This window comes from Onychomys torridus, chromosome 17, assembly GCF_903995425.1.
Source record: "Onychomys torridus chromosome 17, mOncTor1.1, whole genome shotgun sequence".
NCBI classification, from domain to species: domain Eukaryota; kingdom Metazoa; phylum Chordata; class Mammalia; order Rodentia; family Cricetidae; genus Onychomys; species Onychomys torridus.
This window is the reverse complement of record NC_050459.1, coordinates 26,158,879-26,180,771: the sequence shown is the minus strand read 5'-3', so window position 1 is coordinate 26,180,771 and position 21,893 is coordinate 26,158,879. Positions and strand designations below refer to the sequence as shown.

Here is a 21,893-nt window from a genome sequence, read left to right as displayed (position 1 = left end):
TCCTGAGGTATTTCATCCCGGGGGTCTACTTTCATTATTCTCACTTCTACTTTTGAAAGAAATAATTGCAAATAATTCTAAAATCACATTTTAGAATCACAGTGTAAGTGGCACACTCTTCGACTTTTTCTAGAGTTAATTTCCTCAGTGTTTCGGCTTGGATTGGAGAGTTACTTAGTAGTTCTCATCATAAAATCCCAGCATAGTTTCATAAACAGTACAAATGATCTCAGAGTCATCACAGGTACAATTTATTTGTAGTGTCATCCATACAACATAAGCAAGGAATACAGTCAAGTCCCAACATAGTGTAGTATCATACTACACAATATAAAAGTCCAATATACAATATCATTTTATGAATTTCCTCCATTGCACCCAAATTTTCTTCTTTCTAGAATAATTATACAGTGTTATACTTCTGATGTCAGCATAGTTTCCTGTTCAACTGGAGTCTATTACTCCAATTTGACATTTTAATCCCACCTATCTTTACTATTATTGAAAAATCATTGACAACCATTAGGATCATGATGCCACAACTTAGGAAATTTAAACAGAAGACAAGATTTTTTAAAAAGATTTACTTACTTTTACTTCATATGTATAGGTGTTTTGCCTACATGTGTGTCTGTATCACATGAATGCCTAGTGCCTAGAGGCCAGAAGAGGGCATCAGATCCCCTGGAACTGGAGTTACAGGAGGTCATAAGATGCAATGTCATTGCTAGGAATTGAACCTGGGTCCTCTGCAACAGCAGCAAAAGCTCTTAATCCCTAAGCCAACTCTCCACTCTCCCCACCCCCTCTAAAAAAGAGGAGATTTCATAAATGAAACAAAACAAAAACATTTTCTTGTATTGGATAGATGTAGTTGTTCTGATTCCAGTGGGGGAGGTAGTCCGTGATTACATGTTTAATTTTATATCCTATGAGCCTCACTTCTGGTGATTGCACTTAAAGCCATAGCGTTTGGGAGGCAGAGACAGGCAGGTCCCCAGGGCTCACTGGTCAATCAGCTTACCTACTTGGCCATTTCTATTCCAGTGAGAGACTCTGTTTCAAAGTAGGGGCAGGGGGAGTTGCACAGTGCTTGAAGAATAACACCTACATTTTTTGTTTTGTTTTTAATGTGCTTTTCAAAAGGCTTTTGATAAATATACCCCAATATCTATCCTAAGATACCCCAATTTCAGCAATTCATTTATATGATCTGTTTTATACTACACATTTGTCAGCTACTTCAAGACTTATTGAGCCCCAAACACTGTTCAGAATGCCCAAGCATGAGAAAACCAATTCCTGCTTCCATCTTAAAGAGGTGGCTGTTCTCTGTTGTTAGGGGCAAGAAGATGTGTCAGGAACAGATGTGAACCCGGAACACACCCAAGGCCAGACTAAAGCTAATAACAAATTCTAAATCCCCTTCCTTGCTTCCTGGGAATATGCCTTCTTACTGTTCATGATCTGATTCTTCCCCAAATGTTGCAGTCAGCTGTGACAGGGTCCATTCCTGCCAGTCATTCCCCCTGGCATGGATGTCCATGATGAGCACTGCCACCTCATGACGTACAGTTCTTCTGGGTGCTTCCTCTTTTTCTGGGATGTGTGCGGCATTGCCTCTGTGGTCGACTGACTCCTTTCCCCGCTTTGCCACTAATGTGGTCACTTTGTAATTGAGTGGCTACATTGGCTCTGCCGATTGCCTAATGCTATCACAGTTCCATTCCTGGAAGATCTGAGGATAAAGTGGGGTGGGGGTTTGGGAGCGGGCAATGGTAATAAAATGAATTGATATGTAGGTGGCATGGAGATAGCATGAACACATGAGGAAATAATGTCTTACATTTCTTAGCTGAATAGATGTTTGTGCCATTTTTGAGTAAAGCACCTCTTAACAAAGATTGGGGTCTCAAAGGGCAGGTCAGTCCTGGAACTCCTAAGGTCCTTGTAGGTATTCATATTCTTGGTTCCTTGAGAGCAAATATAAAGCAAAAGGGTGGGTGGGGGGTCGTCTTCTTTCTTTTTATGAGGATTGAATGGCTGTGCACTGAGGTAATAAGGAAGGTATAGCTGCCCACTGTCAGCTTTTCCTATAGGACCTTCCTGGATTACAAAGGCTTTCACTTTAGACACAATATGTTGTCCCTTATGGCTTCCTACCCTCAGTGTACTGACAACATGTCTCGTACATAGAGCCCATGGATGAGGGAAATGCATGCTCACAGAACCTCAAGACATTTTACTTCTTTCTCTGTTTCTGCCACCATCATGGTTAATACTCTCTTGAGTCTTTTTTGGATGCTGACAGCAAAGTGGTGTTGTTCAGAGTGTTGGCCCTGAAGCTGTTTAAGAACAGTCCTCAGGGCCTGCCTGTAAGCTGGGCTGGGCTAGGTTCTGAAGTGTTTATATGTCTCCAGCTTTTGAATTATTTTAGGAGGATTTTCCTCCTTGTAAATAGATTGGCTCAGACTTCTCTAGACTTGCTGAGTCCTTCTTCTGGTTCTGTTTCACAGTGTTCCCTTGTGTTATGTAAGATATTTGAGGTGTACCAAAGTTATGTAAGAAATTGCTTTCTGGAGAAATAGAGTTTAAATATAAAGTAGTGAGGGATTTCATTAGACACAACGCAGAGTTGAATGTAATGCTAATTTCTGAAGTCTTCATTTGGGAATTTTGTTTGCATTGTCCTTCTGATTAGAATTTTGATAGTAAGTGATATTTTTCAAAACCAACAATATTTATTGCTGCGTAAGTTGCGCAGTCACTAGGAAAAAAAATGGTTTATTAACTAAAATGTCAGATTGAAGCACATTCCTCCCAATATGTAGGCTTGGTCTCTCAAAGCCCAAGCCTTTGCAAAGCCTTGGAAATGTTGGCAGAAGTCATTTCTTGATTTAAAAACTGTATACTGTTGTCATTGGGATGCTAATATTTAGGCAGCAGTCACGCTTAAAATATAAAATTATGCCAGTGATTTTCCTTCTCTGCCCTGATCACAGTGTGCCTGAAGAAGGGTCGGTTCTTATGGCTGCCTCTGAAGCTGAGCAGCTTGAACAATGATCCCATCTTTTCAGGAAATTCAGGTGAAAGAGATGAAATGGTTGCTGGGGTCTGTGTCTGGGGCTGATCTTCTTTCCTGAGCATCCAGTGGCTTTGACCCTCTGTTCCTTGGCATCTGTAGAAGGAGGCCTTATAGATCAACACAGAGCATTCTAAGGTCTTATGCTAAGAACAGAGTATATAGAGTTAATATGACATGAGGAGGAAATGTAAGGATAGATACAATAAATCCAGTTATATATTATATGCAACCTGTACATATAAAATTTGGGGGTTCCTTTTTTGGACCATGAGTAGAATATTGGGAAGATGAAGAGATGAATACTGGCTTAACTGCATCCATGTTGATCTGTTTGTTTGTTTTTTAAAGCTGAAGCCCTAAAATATTAACGGGATAAGTAAGCATCTCATGGTTGCTGATGTTAAAAAAAATCAACACACTTGGTGTGGAGAACTCTACTACTTTTCTGTTGCTTTGGTAACAGACTTTTGTAACCTAAGGGCTAATGCACAGTCACCACCTTTCAGTTCTAAACATTGGAATTTCAAGATGAGACTCACTGGGCTCCATGAGGTAGCCTGAATTCCTTCGCTCCAGGCCTCCTCTCCTTTGACATTGCTGCATTTTTTTATTATTCTAAGGAGGAGAGAATCCCTTCCTTTCAGGCTCACATGATTAGATTGGAGCACCTGTGGAGGGCAGCATAATCTACCCTTCTTAAGGTCTTTAACCTAAATCACATTTCTCAGGTCTCCTTTGCAGGGTTGTTAGGCCTTTTGGCCAAGATCTAGTGTCAAGTTTCTGCATGTAAGGTGACATTTGTGGGCTTTGGGGATTATGATTTAAGTATCTTTGCAAGTCATTATTCTGCCTGCCACAGAAATGAAGTGATCTTTTTTTTTTGGTCTCAGCTCCAAGAAGGCTGTTACTTAAAAACCTTATATTAGTTTAGAAAGCTTCATAAATTGCTAAAATTCACCAAAGAAATTGTTACTGTAGGCTTTCAAAGTGACTTTACATCAATGTAGCAGTATCTAACTACTTAATAATTAGTTGATTGTATATAGATTTAGTGATCGACTTTCAGGATCATTTTGAGTTGAAAAGAAAGCTTCATGACGAAGCTGGATGAACATAGCCACTTGACTATAACTCTCGTGCTTTCAGATTGTGCTGATGAAAGATTTATTTCATAAATCAGATTACAGTGTAATCAGTTAGTGGGTTCTTTATCTGTTTCTCCATTACCAGGATGGAAGTTTCATGATACTGGGGACCTTGTTAGTCTTATTTATATTTGTATGTCAAGGACAGAAAGTGGTGGTAAGTCCAGAATAGCTCACAATAACATGTACGTGGTGAGTGGAAATCATGAAATGTCTAAGAAAATGAAGTTATTTATTTGAATGAGCTAGGATCTAGATGCTAGGCAGCGACCAGAAGGAGGCCTTATAGATCAATGTAGAACATTGAAATGTCTTATGCTAAAAACAGAGTATATAGAGTTAATATGACATGAGGAGGAAAGGTAAGGATAGATGCAATAAATCCAATATATTTTATATACATTCTGTGCATTAGAAGGAAAATAGTAGCTTGTTAGCTATAGAGTATTTGAGACACAGTGCAACATTGCTTATTTATTCTTGCACTTAGCAAACATTACTGTGGTAGTTACAAAGGCTAAAAAATATTGTAGATGACAAAAGAGTAATCTTTTTGTCCTCTTGGAACAAAAACCTATAAAGATAGCAAGCATTGAATTTAATAGAATAATAATGGTTTTATGGGAACACAAGACAGAGATGCTTACAGTAAAATTGAACTTAGTCACCATGAGTTCTGGGGGAAATCATTTTAGATTTATAGACAGGTTACAAAGATAAGACAGTTCCTTTAATGCTCTATAATCCTATTATATTGCTCAAAAGAAGGTGCAGGCCTATTGGCCAAACAGTAGACCTTATTCACATCTCACCACCTTTCAGCACTGAAATGAGATGATGTAGAAAAATCCTTCCTGAAGAGCAGGCCAAGTCATAGCAGTATACAAATTGCCACCTGGATACTCCCAGGGTCGGCCACTCATGGTGAAAGTTGCCCTGTCTGAATGCAGCTGTAAGCATCTAAACCTGAAGTCTCTATCTAAAATTCTCGTAGAGGAAGCTCATAGGCCCTCCATTCTCTCCATTCTCTACAAAGGCGCTAGTTCCCTTTCTGTGTGGTACCGGGAATGGGACTTGGGGCTTCATGTTGACAGGATGAACTTTATATCACACTAGCCCTATGGCTTCTGGAAGAAGTCAAACTTCCTCTCCAGTGCTGATTGCATGCTGGAAACATCCCATTCAAACCATGGCATGGTACCTTGGTTCTCCTCAGCTACTGTGAAGTAAAAACCCACTTTGCAGGTTGACAGGGTACGGCTCCATGCAGAAATCCTGTCCAGTCATAGAGTGTTCAGTGGGGAAATGAAGAACTGAAACCTGGTATGCCTGGCTGGCTCCCAAAACCTGAGTTTTTGATTTTTCCACAAACACCCCCCATATGCTACTTCCTGAGTCACTTTCCCGTATAGCCTCCCAGAATAAGCATTTTCCAAGTTATACTTATTATGCAAAGCTTCATTTCCCTTTTTATCCTAAAGCTATTTGCTTTGTACGTCAAAAGTTTTCTATGAATTACAGTGTCCTATGACTATAAAAAAAATGCCTTGGCTCTTTGGGAGTCTTCATGACTTAAAGGACCCTGGTGGCTTTCCACTCTTGTCCTTGAGGAGTCTACCATCGTTGGCCTATTCTTTTAAACTGACTGCCCTTCCTTTTAAATGTCTTAGTGCCTTTTTAAGTCATTGCCACCTCTCCAACAAATCCCCATCCCTAGGAATCTGAAGATATGAAACTTTCTCCTTCTGGTCTTTCCCCTGGGGCAGAAGTCAAGTTTGTTAGTTGACCAAAGACTGTTGGTAATGGGACGAGCCAAACAGCCTTTAAACATCCTCAGAAATCCTCAGTTTAGAAGATGGAAATAAATTCCCTCTTTCACGTGTAAAAGGAATATTTTAGTGACATCAATTAACTAAATGTCATACAATTTGAACAAAGAAAAAAAATGCCTAAAAAGGCAAAAATTGGCACCTCAAAGTCACGGTCATGTGTGTGACGTGAATATGGAGATAAGTCTTAGCCCGATGGAGCCGCGCTTACTGGCTCTTCAAGCAAGAGGTGCATCAGAACTCGGAAAGAGAAGAGAAGGGGGGGGGGGAGGGGGAGGCAGAAACTAGGAACTCAAGTACGAGAGAAGGGAAAAACAAATATGTCGATTCTTTACTTTCTATGTCAGCTTTCTATTTGATTGGCATTTATTTCCCGTGATGTCACAGGTCTGTATGACAAAGAAGGGAGGAAAACTGAGTTCTGACCTCAGAAAAGGTAGAATTCATAAGCGTACATCACCAGAAATTTGCTAGGCACCCTCAGGGAAACAACTTTTTGGCACATGCACGCGGAGCGGACGGCCTGTCAAGGAGCCTGGGAGATGTCTGTGTTGAGCTGAGTGAGAGGGTCTCTAATTGGGGGCAGCTGTGGCCACAGCACTAATTAGCCAGGCCTGTTGAACATTCAAGCGCCAAGCTGTTGGCGACCGGGCCACGACTTAATCCAGCACTCCATTGTCATGGTGTGTTGCCTTTACACCTTGACAGAATGACATTAATCTGTTAGAACCCTTTTGTTACTGTGTCCTCGTGGAGGGGTTATCGCATTTCAGTGAACACAAAGCACAAGAAAGGGCTCCTTGACCCCTGTGGCATGTGGTCTGTGTGACAGATGGACAGCCACGGAGCCTAAAATGTTTATCTTTTTTATCATAGCAAGTTCAAGTATTCTGCTTTCTTTTATTTTTCCCATAAATCATCAAGGTTGCTCAGAAAATGCAGCAATTTTACATATGATTTTCTCCCAGACTATCTTTTGCATGAGTACAGAACTGATCTACCACTTGCTATAGCCCAGATTTTCTTTTCTTTCTTTCTTTTTTTTTTTTTTTGGAAAACATACTTGCTATTAAGAGATAATTGAGTTCAATCTTGAGGACATTTTCATCATAAGATATGAAGAAAAATTGCAAAGGACCTTTTCTGGCTTGGTCATTAAAAAGAAGGGCACTGCCCTCAGGTTTGTGTGTTCAGGGGCTGTCTCCAGAATGCCAGCTGTGTGATGCCAGGGAAGTAACTCTTTTTCTCTGTTTCCATTTCTTCATCTGCATATTTGGTGTAAGCATAATAACACTTGAGCCCTGGAATTGTTATATAACAAGAGATAATGAGTACAAAGCTCTTAGACCAGAGCCTGGCACATAGCAGATGTTTAATTAGTGGTTACCATACTGAGGGGATATAGTGTTGAAGAGACTAAATGGAACTTATTGTAACACCATTCTGTTGCTTTGAAGAACACTATAATAATATCTTTATGCATTTACTTCAAGTGAACTACTGAGAGTAGATGAGTATTTTAAGCAGCTCTAGTTGGGAGATGAGTAGGGTGGTACACACCTCTATTCCCAGGTTGGTGACACAATGTATCATGGCTTTGAACTGTAGAGAAAAGGGTGACTAATTGCGACAAACATAACATCAATTTTGAGTCTGAAAACTTGCCCTTACCTATAAATTTACATGCATTTTTCCTTGGAGAAATTTATAGTGTTGCAAATTTCTTCTATATGTATATGGAAAAGTGATTTGGCTTTTATAGTTCATTATAGTAATTTAAAAATGATTGTAGTTGCTACGAAATGAAATTGAAATGACCTTTCCTAATTCCCGATCTACCAATGTTTCCCCCTCTTTTTCCATGGACTTCAAGCCTGGCAAAGGGGCCGCAATGTAGAGGAATGTGCATGGTTCTTCAGAAGCCCCACACGGGCGAGAATAAGCTACCATAGTAGTACATAGTGAACATCCACCTTCGTGCTGTCTGAACCAGGACTGCTCAGAGGAAAGGGACACAAATGATGCATTGGGGGACATGTGACAGTGACGTTCATTTCAGGAGGGAGACAGGGAGTAGATGAAAACCATGTAGAATGGGGTTGGCTGATGGAGAGGAGCATCTGAGACCTGAAGGCAGAGGGATGAAGGTGGCATGTAGGTGCTCTTGCAGCATGGGAGGTGGTTTGTGCACAGTGAGTGGACTCTGCAGGATGCTGAGATACATTTGTGGAAAGTATAAGACAAAGGTCTTTGCTGAGGCAGGGCAACACACTCTAATGTAATGACCCCATACGGGAAGTGCAGAAGAACACAAGGAACTCAAAGTAATAAAGAATAGACTTCATTTTCCGTTTGGCTTTACATTTTATGAGTTGTGTTCAACAGTACAGTATATGAGCCTGGGTTCCATAGAGTACCCAAAACATAATACATTTCCAAAGAGCTCCTTTACCCCAATTAATATACTCTTTTGAGAAGTTAGTTGTGGTCTCTTGATCTCCTCCTTCCCCGTGTCTTCCTGATTCCTCCTCCTTCTCCTCTCCCTCTTATTCCTGTTCTTTTTTTTTTTTGTATGTACATGTTTTGTATGTATATTTGCACACATGTACATGCAGGCCTGTGGAGGTTAGGGGTGGGCATCTAATGTCTTCCTCAATGTCTTTCCACTCTGGTTTTTGAGAGATGGTCTCAGTGAACCTGAAACTCACCAATTAGACTAGTCTAGCTGGCCATGTAGTCAATTGTCTTCCCCTCTCCAGCATGGGATTACAGGTATGCACCGTTGTGCCTGGCTTTTTATGTGGGTGTTCCCAACCCAGTGTTTCTATGCTTGTGTGGTAAGCACTATACTGACTAGTCATCTTCTAATTCTCACACTTAAGTTTACACACACACACACACACACACACACACACATACATATACATACACATACACACACACAGACACACACACACACACACACACACACACACATATACATACACACACCACACAGACACACACACACACACACACACATATACATACACACACCACACAGACACACACACACAGACACACACACACACAGACACACACACACAGACACACACACACAGACACACACACACACACACACACACACACACACACACACACACACACACACACATACATATACATACACACACCTATATAGGGATAGGCTTGGTAAAAGTTTTATGCAGGGACAGCTTTCCTGGGACTACAACCAAAGCACCATTGCTATTTGATAACCGTTTCAGGTTTCCTATTTAATTGGGTCTGCATATGGAGGCTCTTCAGATCAACTGCACAAATATGGAACACAATGACACGAGCTAATTCTTGACAGTCAGGTCCTTTGTCGAACAGAGTCATGTGCAGCGGTGCATCTCACCTATACATGTTAACTTCTCCTGCCCTTAACAGCACAGGGTGCTGCTTGAAGCAGCAGCAGCAGTAGTGAGTAGATCGGAGAAGTGCAGAGGAAGGCTGAAAAAAGGCCCCTTAGATCAGCGGTTCTCAATCTGTGGGTCTCGACCCTTTGTGTGTGTGTGTGTGTGTGTGTGTGTGTGTGTGTGTGTGTGTGTGTGTCGGGGTGGGGGGAGATCGAATCACCCTTTCACAGGGGTCACCTAAGACCACCAGAAAACATAGATATTTGCCTTGTGATTCATAACAGTAGCAAATTACAATTATAAAGTAGCAATGAAAATAATTTTATGGTTGTGGGGGGAGGGAGGGTCACCACAATATGAGTGAGGAATTGTATTAAAGAAAGATTGAGAACCACTGCCTTAGATGAATGGTTCTTTTTGCTAATTCATTTGGCCTCTACCATGAATATTTAATTACCAATTACATTATTGGAATAATGAACATATTCCCTTATAGTTTCTTATGATCAAGAAGAAAACTAAGTATTTTGGATGGCTGTTACCATTTTTTCCCAGTGTGTGACATATCAATTATAGAAAATGGAAAAGGAGAAGGGGAATTAATATGCTTAGAAAACTTGCTTACATTGAGTTAGAGTTTGTAATCTCTTAGAACTTTCTATTTGCTTGACCATTAGTCTCTGTCATGCATTTCTAAGGGTGTGGGTATGTTCATACAATGTTAATCAAGTTTAGGAAGAAAGAAATGTTGAAAGAGTCTACTTAAAACCTGCTCTGTCATTAGATCATTTTAGAGTGTAGAGTCATTGCTTTTTTTTAGGAACACTTACAAAGTAAAATTATGAGCTGTAGTAGACCAGACCCAGATACATGCCTAACATACCTAGGATGCTCTGGACATGCAAATTTAAAAGACAAATAAAACAAAAAACAAACAAAAAACCTTGACATTGAGTTTGCCTTCAACTACCTTTAAATGAACAGGCCATTTACTCTTAGGATAAGGATTGAAAGGCAAGGTTTTTGTTTTTGTTTTTTTAGTTTCAAAATTTAAATATTTAGTTAAAGATATTGATTCTAAGTTTAGCAACCACTCCTAGGCTTGTAGTTTGTAACCGTGTATTAAAAAGTAGTTGGTGGAGTTTCAAATAATTTTTAGATATATTTTATTTTATGTGGTTGAGTATTTTGCCTGCATATATGTATGCACACCATGTATGTACACACCATGTGTGCACACTGCTCTCAGGTGTCAGAGGATGGCATCAGATCTCCTGGAACTGGAGTTACTTACAGACAGTTATGTCAGCACTAGAAACCAAACCAGGGTCCCCTGCAAGAGCAACGATTGCTCTTAACTACCAAACCATCTCTTCAACCCTTGTTTAGTTTTTTTTTTTTTTTTTTAAATGAAATAAACAGGGTTATATCATTTGAATAAACTGCATGTCTGAGAAAGATCCCATTTTAATAATCTCTGGCAAAATTTACTCCACTGAAAATCATTCCTATGGATGAACGAGAAATCACACAAAACCATCTGGGTTCAAATATTGCTTTGTATTTTTATGAAAAGTCTGAGGAACATTCAAGGCAGTTGATTTGAAATTATAAGGAGGAACTTATATTGTCTTGATGTCCTGTATGTACTTGAATTTGGGCACTGCCAGGTGTGAGTAGAGATGTTTATTGGCTACTCCTCTAGTGGTTACCACTTGCAAAGTACCTGTAGGTCGGTTATGTGGGTGCGTGGCTCCACTGAGAATCTGGGATTTTGCTTCTCCATTTACACTATAGATGTTTTTTAAATCAGTTCCTTAAGAAGTGAGACCCCTGACAAAGTGGAAGTCCTTATGTCTTAAAGATCATCTGTGTCACATAGGACAATTATACTACTTAGGAATGTAAAATGAGAGAGCAAATAGGGCCTCTTCTCTTTGGTGGAATTTGGAACTCAGAGAGAAACTCAAGGTAGTTGCAAGTGGTGTTCTCACAGATACATGTTTATACATCCAGGTCAGCTGGGGGAGCAGACATATTTAAGACCTTATATCTGCAGGCCTTTGTCTCTGTACATTATGTACCTTCTCTTAAGGGAAGGTATGTGTGACCTTAAGGGCCATTTGGTAAGGACAGGAAAGATATAGACAGTGTTTCTTTTCACCAAGGGGCCTAATGGGATTAGCCCCAAAGGCTATGACATTGACCCACATAACAATTTCGGTGTAACACTTCTCAGAATTAAATGGCATCAATAACTTTTTTTTTTTTTTGGCAAACTTTACGTTCACCATTGCAAAGTTACCCAAGTCATTAAATGAGAGTTAGTAAGTAATAGAAAGTCAGTGTGTTTGTAATCCTAGTGGGAGGAGGATGCTGAGTCTCAGGTCAGCTTGGACCACAGAGGAAGACCATGCCTCAAAAAGGAAAGGAAAAATAAAAAGGTGCTTAAGGTATTTAACTGCTGAGGATGCAGTTCAGTGGTAGCATGGTTTCCTAGTACATGTGTGGCCTGAATTTATCCCCAACACTGCAGGGCAAAAGAAACTCCTACTTACTGAAAGCCGGAGCCTTTCATTTCATGTCAGAAAGACCAGATGAATAAAGGCACAAAAGCAGAGAGCAACCTGGGTTTCTTTTCCTTCTTCCTTTGCGTATGTACTTTTGTGTATGTATTTGCGTCTATTTCTGGATGATTTCCCTTAAGATGTCCACAGACACCTTCTAAGAACAAGATTCTTTTGCTCGACCACGGTGCAACAATTCCAGCAGAGAAACTCAACTCTTACACGTTATTTTTACTTGGATTTCTCCCAGGAGTTCCACTAATGTCCCTCGTAGCTGCCCTTCTCCCCACTTTCTCATGTCTAATTTCCTTTTAATCTAGGTCAGCTTCATAGTCCTCTTTTGTCGTTCATGACATTGACTTTTTTTTTTTTTTTTTTTTTTTTGGTAAAAGCTTAGAACAACTCTATAGACTAGCCTTTATTGAATTGATCTGTTTTTGTGTGTTTCATATCAAGGCTGTGAAGAAATAAGAAATAAGTAAATGAAGGGGAGGAGTTGAAGCAAAAAGATGTGAGAGAGAAGGATAAAGGGAAGGGAGGGAGAGAATAGACGCTTGTGTCATGAGAAAATAATTATGCAAATGAGACAACAGTCTTTAGTTAGTGTTCGGACCTGGGTTCAGAATCTATAAACCAATGCCTGGAGTGGTAGAAGAGAGAATATAGACTTGCTGAGGTTTAAGTACCTCAAACTATATAGGGAATTTTATTTATTGAAGCAAGGGACCAGACCTTGAGAATTTTGGTGGAGTTTCAACTTTACTTAATATATACAAGCTGGTCCCTTTGATGCCATTTGGCTCTCTCCTGTTTGTTTCTTCTAAACTTTTCAGCAGACTCGGAAAATTATAAATGATCTTAAGGAGCTAATGGAGATAAATATAGGCGCTTGTCAGATATATTAAAATTTAGTGTTTTCAAAAACTTCCAAAGCAGAACCACGAGCCATATCTCAAAAGTAAAAGTCCTGTGGAATTTGTTCAGAAAGCAAGCCTCACTTTGAAGCAGTCAAGAAAAAGTAGCCGATGGTGGGAAAAACAAAAACAGTCATAATTGTCAAGTTGGGAAGTCAGGAGCAGCTGAGTCCTCTAACCTGCTCCTGTGTCTGCCTCTGTAGCTTCCTGCGGCACTATCCGCCCCCATATAAGTGAGGGGTATGTGTGTCTACAGGGTCCTGCTAAGAAACTGCAACAATCAAAGGTTTGGGCTTTAATTCCTGTGCTCACTTCTGACAGTTTTGGGGTTTGCCTCATAAGGGCAGAGCTGTAGAAAAACAAATAGCCTGAGTGGGCAGGGTATCCACTTTCTCCTCATGTGTAAGGCGACCTTGACTGTGTCCCTGAACTCTGGGTCCTCACCCAAAGTGATTATGCATTGGGCCAGTGAGGTACAGTCTCACTTACTTGAGTTTCTTTTCTGGGATTTCCTGTTAAATCCTGAACTGAGCAGAAAAGTAGACTTTGTCGCTGGCCTTTGTGAGACTCAGCGGAAACTATGAGCTGCTGAGGTCTCTGGTTCTGTCATGGTTGATCATTAAGTAAATTTGTGTGTGGGTGTGGGTGAAAAGCCATCTTTTTATTCTTGAATTGGAAATATTTTAATATAAAAATCAAATATACCTTGTAGACACAAAATGACAAGCCACCACATATACCTATCACTCAGCTTCTTGGTAGCCGGGTCATATTTATGTGGCTTTATTACTTACTTGTCACTGTATGATTTTGTCCATACATATTCTAGCACATGGGCAGTTTTATATAAATCAAAACTGGTATCTGTCCTTTGTGGGATAATATAAAGTAGCACAATTTAGCTATTCACAGCTACTGTTCTGAAGATTTGGAAATGCTAAGTTAATGCAGTGTCCAGGATATGGCAGTGGTGGTCATCTGGAGTGGTCAGTCAATATCTGTGAGATAGCAAGTGCAGGCCTAGTCGGGGTGATGTTGCCAAAGGACTTGTGTCTTTCACAAAGGGACAGTGTTTCTTTGATTTGGGGGTGGGGTACCTGTAATGCTTAATGAGATGAGTTTGATTATACTTTCTATAAATGTCACAACCAAGAGGAAAGACAAAATAGACTTAACAGCATTTATTCTGAAATCAGTTTCCAACTGATAAATGGGCATGACCCTCCCGGCGCCTTCCTAGAGTTATGTGAATGTATAATGTGGGGCCATGCAACTCTGAAGACAAAGCCTGGTCCCATCCCAGCCTTAGCATTGCGTTTGTTCAACTAGGGAAGTAGCTACTGAGATATGTTTTAGGAAGGAGTTTATTATCCAGCCACCCTCCCCATCTCTGGATGAGTTTATTTTATTTTTCTCCTAGTTGGGATCCATTTTGGTCTACTCATTTAAATTTATTATTATTATTATTATTATTGTTGTTGTTGTTGTTTTGCCTTGGTTACTAAAACTTTTGGTAATGGGACCTGATCAAGCTCATTCAATATTAATATGTTTCATTTTGAAAGGTCGGATGATCACAGTGTTTTCTGCTTCTCCCTTCTGCTTTTCAGCCTTGCCTCCCCGTTTGAAAGAGATGAAAAGCCAGGAGTCAGCTGCAGGCTCCAAGCTGGTGCTTCGGTGTGAAACCAGTTCAGAATACTCGGCACTCAGATTCAAATGGTTTAAGAACGGGAGTGAGCTGAACAAGAAAAATAAACCACAAAACATCAAGATTCAGAAAAAGCCAGGGTAAGTCACGTGCCTTCAGTAACAGAATCTGTGCCAGCAGTAATAGGACACAGGACAGAAAATTACACAGACCCCAGTATTGAATTTACAAAGCATACTATATGATGGATGGAAATAGTTTTGATTATATAGTTGCCAGAGGTTGTCATATCAAATAGGAAAGAACCTGGGAGTTTATGATTCGTACAACTTTTGGGTGAAGCAATGGGGAGCTGAGGAGCAAGCTGTAGGGAGTCAGATGGGGCTGGGAGGGAAGAAGGAAGATGGAATTAGTGGCAGCCAAAATTCCCAGCACCCACATAGCACCTTACAACTCCAGTTCTAGGGGATCCGACACCCTTACATAGACATACATGCAGGCAAAACACCAATGCACATAAAAAAAAAAGAATTTCACAAGGATTAAAATACATTTTGAGGAAATCAGGGAAGATAATAACCCATTATATATTTTCTTTCTTCTGAGCAATTCATTAATCGACATGACACCTTTAATGTGGTTCTCAGCTCTGAGAGGTTTTATTCACTGACATCTCAGAAGACTCCTCTGAAGACCATGGTTTTATAACAAAAGCAACATCAGAAGAAACCCCCTCTTCTTTTTTATTTCATAAGCAGTCTACCAAATAATTGTCACACACTCATGAGCAAGGGAGAGCAAGAGGATGCTAACGTGAATGTAACTGAATGTTATCAAACTGTCTAATTACTCTGATGGCAATAATTAGAGATTTTTTTTCCTGGTTCTCATGGCTTTATTAGTTACACCACTTACTATTGTTATTGATCATGTCAGCAAGATCTGATGATTTGGAAATAAAAAGTGTGAGAAAAGGGGGCTAGGTATCGCATTCTGCAGTAGGTGGTACAGATAATAATGTAAAGAGCCAAGACGCCCTTTTAATATAATATTATTTAGAAACAACAACAGTATCCAATGTGTAGTAAAAGCAGTTGAGCCGCTGGCATGTGATAACTGATTTTGTGGATTGGAAAACTGTGAGTCAAGCCTGGTGCACACCTGTACTAATCCCAGACTTGGAAGGCCAAGGCAGCAAGACCACCACCATGTTTGAGACTAGCGGTTCTTCGTAGCATGATCCCATCTAGAAACAAATTTTTAAAAAAAGAAAAAGAAAAATTGAGGGTCAAATGTATTATATAACGTTTTACCTAGAGTCATGGAACTTGCAAAGAACTCAAGTTAAACACAGATGTGTTTATTTATTTTTTATTTCTTATGCCACACTGTCTTTGAAAGTAGGGATCATGCAGGAGGGAGGAGACAGTGGAAGATTTGAAAAGATAAGCATGATTTTTAATGGAGGTTAACACACACACACACACACACACACACACACACACACACACAAAAGACTTGTAGATACTGGATTGAACAGGTTTTGCTGTTTGTTCTGATTTCATCAATTAGGCAAATTAAGTTACATGTACATACTAGACAACCTCTCATTTGTAGCTGAGAGCTGGCCCAGTGCTAGCAGCACTACTTAAGAGTTTGTGAGGGGCTTTATGCAAGGGGTATAGCTGAATCAAAGAGGTAGCAGGCCTCATTTCTGTGCATAGGCAGTCCTATGATTATATTGAGACAATCTAATTTAGTCCTAATGCAACATGGGAATTCCAGACTGTGTGCAGAAACACGCCGTTGGAGTTCGTACTTGGACAGATTGATGTGGGCTGAAAGGAAGGAGAAACTTTTTGAAGAGCACATATACTCTGTCTCATACATGGAAAGAAGCAAGTAAAGTTGGGAAAATAAGGTGAAAAAAATAAAAAAAATGTGAGAAGACTAGCATGAGTGTGTTTCTGAAGAGGACACGTGTACACTGAAAAGCTTATTCGGTTGTCTGGCTGGGATAACATATAACATACCATTAGCATTCAGGAAGGCATTTTCATATTGGCTGCCTAGGTCCAGACAGCTTTGAGCACTGTCTACATACTAATATAATCCCCACCACATCAGGAAGGCCAGTGTTCAGAAATTATTCACTTTAATTCCAGCCTCGCTGCAAAGCAGTAAATGGGGAGAAATTTATTCAAGCTATGTGACTGTAAATTACTCTTGGCACAAAAGAAGTTTATATATTTGAACTAAAAATAAGACATGGTTTGTGTAGCGTAGGCGGCCGCTTAGGAGATCAGCTCATTGATTTTCACTATCAGAAGATTTGTCATTTCTAAAGCTCTTCAAAATTAATGTTGTCAGATTTTGGAGTAGCCAACAAAATCTAAGCTTAACATTAGCAAAATGCGCTGTTATTCTATTTATCTTATAAAGAAATAGGATGAATATTATTATTATTACACTGTTTTAAAAAATCACCCTCTTGAGGTTGAACTTATATAAGTTTCTTTCTATAGGTTGTAATGTTAATAAAAAAAACCTATAATTTAAATAGGTCTGACTCTGATGTTCATGCTAATTTCACTAGTACTTGTGAACTTATTATATGAAATCAGAATACAGGCATTAGTATCAGCTCAGGCTATCAGTAAAACCTCTTGTTACTTTTCATATTCAAATACATGTAATACTTTGTTACCTAAATCCTGAGATTGGAATATGTTGTGTTGGTTAGCTGGTCACGTGGCTCAAACTTAATCTTTGGCTGTGAACAGCTAAGCAGAGGTGAATTTTAATTAGAGGTGTAGGATTTCCCTGGGTGTCTGTTTAAATCAAATGTTGACTCTTTTGGTCATTAGTCTAGGCCTTTCCCCTCTTTTATTATCTAGATTGTACATGGCAGCCAAAATTTCCTTTTAATCCCTTTGTGTTATGAAAAGATTTTATACCAATAGGCAGTTTCTGTCTTTGTGAAAACTCATTTCCCTCTTGGACCCTGCCTCTTCTTAAAAAACAGCTTTCCTGCATGTTCTTCCTATGAGTTTGAATTCACATTTAAGCCTTTGTTTGCTTTATTTGATAAGCTACGTGTGGGACCAATTAAAAGAAATGGGAACCACTCCGTGTTGTCTATCTGTTTATCCCTCTCTTCTTGTTGTCTGGGCCTGGTGAATGATTTGGATCATGAAAACTAGTTGAAGGCTTTGGGCCTGTCAAATTGGCCTTAGTGAAATATCTGTTCTGGATCAGCCTTGTGAAAGGCAAGCTTCTATTTCTTGTAGGTTTTCATACATGATTATATAACCCTAGTTTTGTTTCAGTTTTTCATTTCAGCTCATATTTTAATTTGATCTGGAAATAGTTTTGTTTATTGAAAAACCTTTTGAAGATTTTACAGATACCTACTTTTGGGTTGATGAGATGGCTCAGCATGATAAGGGTGCTTGTCACTAAGCCTGGTGACCTGTGGTCGACCCCTAGAACCCATATAAAGGTAGAAGGAGAGACCCAGCTCTTGCAGGTTGTCCTCTGACTTCTACACATACCCATGCATATAGAGTACCCCTCTGCACATAGAGAGATGAATGAATGAATGAACGAATGAGTGAATGAATGAATGAAAGGATAGTCTGTTGTTTTCAGTGGCCACATTTGAGATGAAGAGTTCTGTATCAGAAAAGTTCATGTATAGTTCTTTTCTTAGCTGTGGAAGTACTTTGGCAAGCCATGGGAATGGTATGTAAGGAATCCCAATTTCCCTATATCACAAGTGGTCATTTGTATGTTTTATGTGGACATTCAGTATGGTTCTGCTGTTTAAGAAGTTCCTCTTCTCCTTCTGCCTCCTTCTCACAGAAAGCAGGTTGCCACCTGAAGCAGAATTGAAGACATGCATACATGCACATACAAGCACACCCACACATCCACACACTCCCGAGCTGCACGCATGGAGACCTTGTAAGAGTGTGCTTGGCAAATGGTTCTCCAGTCTGGAGTCTTAGCGATGTAAAAAACTAACTCTCTCATAGATTTCTTATCTGGCTCTGGATTTCCAAGATTCTCCCATGTAACACCACCTTGTATTTCCCCTATTCTTTTTTTCTCTGAGTCTCCACATTTTCATGGGATACTAGGCCACTCCCATTTCACTTCTTTTTCCAAGTAGCAGCAGTCCAGTGATGCATTTAAAAGTCATCATGTCCCATTCATGGGTGCATGCTTGTGGGACTGTTTCTTTAATAGAATTCTTTCTCTTGTTAGGGTGTCTAGATTCTCCAATGGCAATCATTTCTTCTAAAGTCCTCTAGTTGATGGTTTTTTCATCAGCTGTCACTCAAAAATATACTTCATTGTTCCAGCTGTTTCCCAGCCTGTTCCAAATGTACTGGTACTCCGAGCCAATTTGATTTTGTATTCTGGTTTAATGTTAGTCTAAGCCATGAGTAAATGCATTTTTTTTTTCTTTTTCTTAGTTTTACAATATAGCACTTTTAAAAGGCTGGTGTTAAAAGATGGGCTACTTGAAAGCCCCCTTTTCTTTGTGCATTGTAATTGATGCATATCTTGCCCCCTGTGCATTTCTACACTGGTTTCTGAATCTGGTCTTGTATCTGTTACACATGTCTTGATTAAGCTGGATCTTGGTCTTGGACCATTGATGCTCTGTCCTGGATTCCCAAGGGTGGCCTCTGCCACAGAGATTGCATGGCCACGTGTAACACCAACCTTGGAAATGCACCTTAGAGGCTTGTATGAAGCTACCAAGAAGCATTTATGTAAAGAAAAGCCTATTCCATTGTTTAGTGAAGTTTTTTTTTTTTGGACACAGACTAGTACCCCCCCCCCCCACCTCCAATCCCTCTGTCCATCATAGCATTTGATTATATTACTTGGGTTTGTATTCCAGGAAACATGGGCCAAGCCTATTAGGAGAATTTAGATTTTAGAACTATCCTTTAAAGATTATGCCAACTGGAAATTCAATTACCCTGTTTCTTATAGTTCAGTCCAGTTCAATGGTTAAAATATTAAATTGTGCAGGGTCAAGAAAGAGGTCCTTATATATGTGTAAGATTGTTTCTAGATTCATAAATTGGGAAGATGACAGCTTCTTATTTGCTGTACATTCTTGGAATATTGTTCTAATTGCCTCACTACCAAATTTTGGGTCTTGACATTAAAAGTCTATATTTTTTTATATTCAGAATTTTCTCATCCTCTGATATTGAAGATGAGGATATTTTTCTATTTTATCATAATTTGTTGTTAGTATCTATTATTTCATGATCAGACAGCAAAATTGTTTCAGAAAAGCTGGCTATATTTTCAGCTGAAAAATCTTATTACAGTGTTCACACTTGTGTTTCTTTTCTTTAAAACCATCTACCATGAAGCAAATCTATCACAGATACACCAAGTATATCCAAAGCTGATAATCCATTAGAAAATACATTTTGGAATATCCCAAAGCCTGGCATGGTCTCAGAAGAACCTGAGTGATATTCTAATATTGTTGTATTTTGATAATTTTGGGGGGGGGGCTGTTATGTATTATTAACCCCAAATATCTACTTGTCATGATATTTGCTGTGAACCTGGCCCATTTGGTTTTTAGAGGTATTTTAGGGAAAGTTTTCTTTGCATAGCCTCTGTAGTTGATACATGGCTATTCCTTAAATAGTCCTGGCTGGTTCCATTACTTAGATAAACAAGGCTATTACTAGTAAATCTTTCTGACAACTTCTTCTGTGAACCGTTATTTTCCAAAAGTGTGAATAGATGTGCTATGTGAAAGAAAAAGGGTTGGTTAAGTAAGTGGAAGGAAGCTAAATGATATATTTTGTTTTACTGGACATTCAGAGTCTCTTAGTTATATTAAAGGTTCTGAGGAATTGGGGGGGGGGCTTTAATATTTCCCAGTTTTTTAATAGAACCCATTTGTTATGGTTATACTCTGAGACTCCTCCTCATGGTAGGTTTTACTGTTGTTTTGTTGGGAGTTACAGGTAGTAGAGGTAACTTCCCACCTAACAAGTTGACCTGGCTATGGCCTTTCTGGGTCTGTACCTCCTAAAACCGTGACAATGCACTTTTACACTGCATCTCACTTCCTTCTACATTGAGGATGTTAGGTCCTATGATAGCACAAGTAGGAACATCCAGATACGTCTTTGCTCCATTCCTACATGTATCCAATATTGCTTGAGGACATTCCAGGACCGTCATAGTGTGATGTGCCGTTGTGAGGACACCAGCAGTTTTAAATTAGACTGCCTGCTCTGAAGTGTATGTACTGGGTCTGGACAGGAGGTGTAGTGAGAGGACATAGTGAAAAGGGTTCAAAAGAGAGGGCAGCAGTGATGGCGAGGATCTAGATAAGAGGCATGACCAGGTGCATGGTTTGATCATGAGAATCTTAACAAAGGGCTTTCCACTTAAGATGGCCTTTGAAGATCAGTAAGATCATTGAGGTAGAAACATGAGGCACTCTAAGTGGGGGCAAGTTATGACCTGTCAGAGGCACAAGGGTAGAAGACTGTGAGGTGTATATGCGGGATTTTGATTGATGCCATCTACTAGGCTGGAGGAGAAGAGGAGGCATGAAATTTGGAACCATGCTTTCTGCCTGATGATTAAATACCACGTGGCAAAAAGACCACAAAATAGGGAGAAAATAGCAAAGCATGAAGGCAACCACAAATGCTGCCATCTTCCCTTCCTGCCCTCTTTTCTCCCCATTGACCTCTCTATAGGGCATGACTCCCAGATGCCATGCTAGAATATAGAGCAATGCTTTAGCACTATTTGTAAGCCCAGAGTGGTGGCTCATACCTATAATCCTATCACTTGGAAGACCAAGGCAGGAGGTTTGCCATGAATTCAAGCTATCCTTGTTGTAATGTCTTTTGGGCCAGCCTGGGCTAGTATGAGAAGCTCCCCTACTTTGAATACATAAAGCCCTTTGCAAACACTGAACCAATTCTACTAGTTCCGAGCCTTTGTAACCCAGGGATAGCTTAAATTCCAGGCCATGTGCAACAATGAAGGAGACAAGCATGGACATCCCAATGGTGTCCACATTAAAGAAATGGTGACTACTGATTTAACGTGGAGAGGGCTATAAAAGTGCGCTACTGTAGCAGGAACATTTATTCCAGTGTCAAGAACCATTTGTGTGGCAATTTGTGCCCAGCAATGGCAATTTACAGGGAGGACACCTTTCCTGTCTCTAGAAATGATACATCTACCTGCTAGAAATCACCTTAATTTTTGATGTTACTCCACTGAGAAGTGTG

The 21,893-nt window shown here is 39.8% G+C and overlaps 1 protein-coding gene across 8 annotated transcripts in view; it reads left to right on the top strand.

The window, feature by feature from the left end:
- The window catches only part of Nrg1 (neuregulin 1), a 1,059,481-nt gene that overhangs the window by 884,934 nt on the left and 152,654 nt on the right, over positions 1–21,893 (top strand). For all 8 annotated transcript variants that reach the window (XM_036166367.1, XM_036166365.1, XM_036166366.1 and 5 more), the window contains exon 2: positions 14,552–14,729. In XM_036166367.1, coding sequence (XP_036022260.1) covers positions 14,552–14,729 — 178 coding nt within the window. The remainder of the gene's footprint in view (positions 1–14,551; positions 14,730–21,893) is intronic.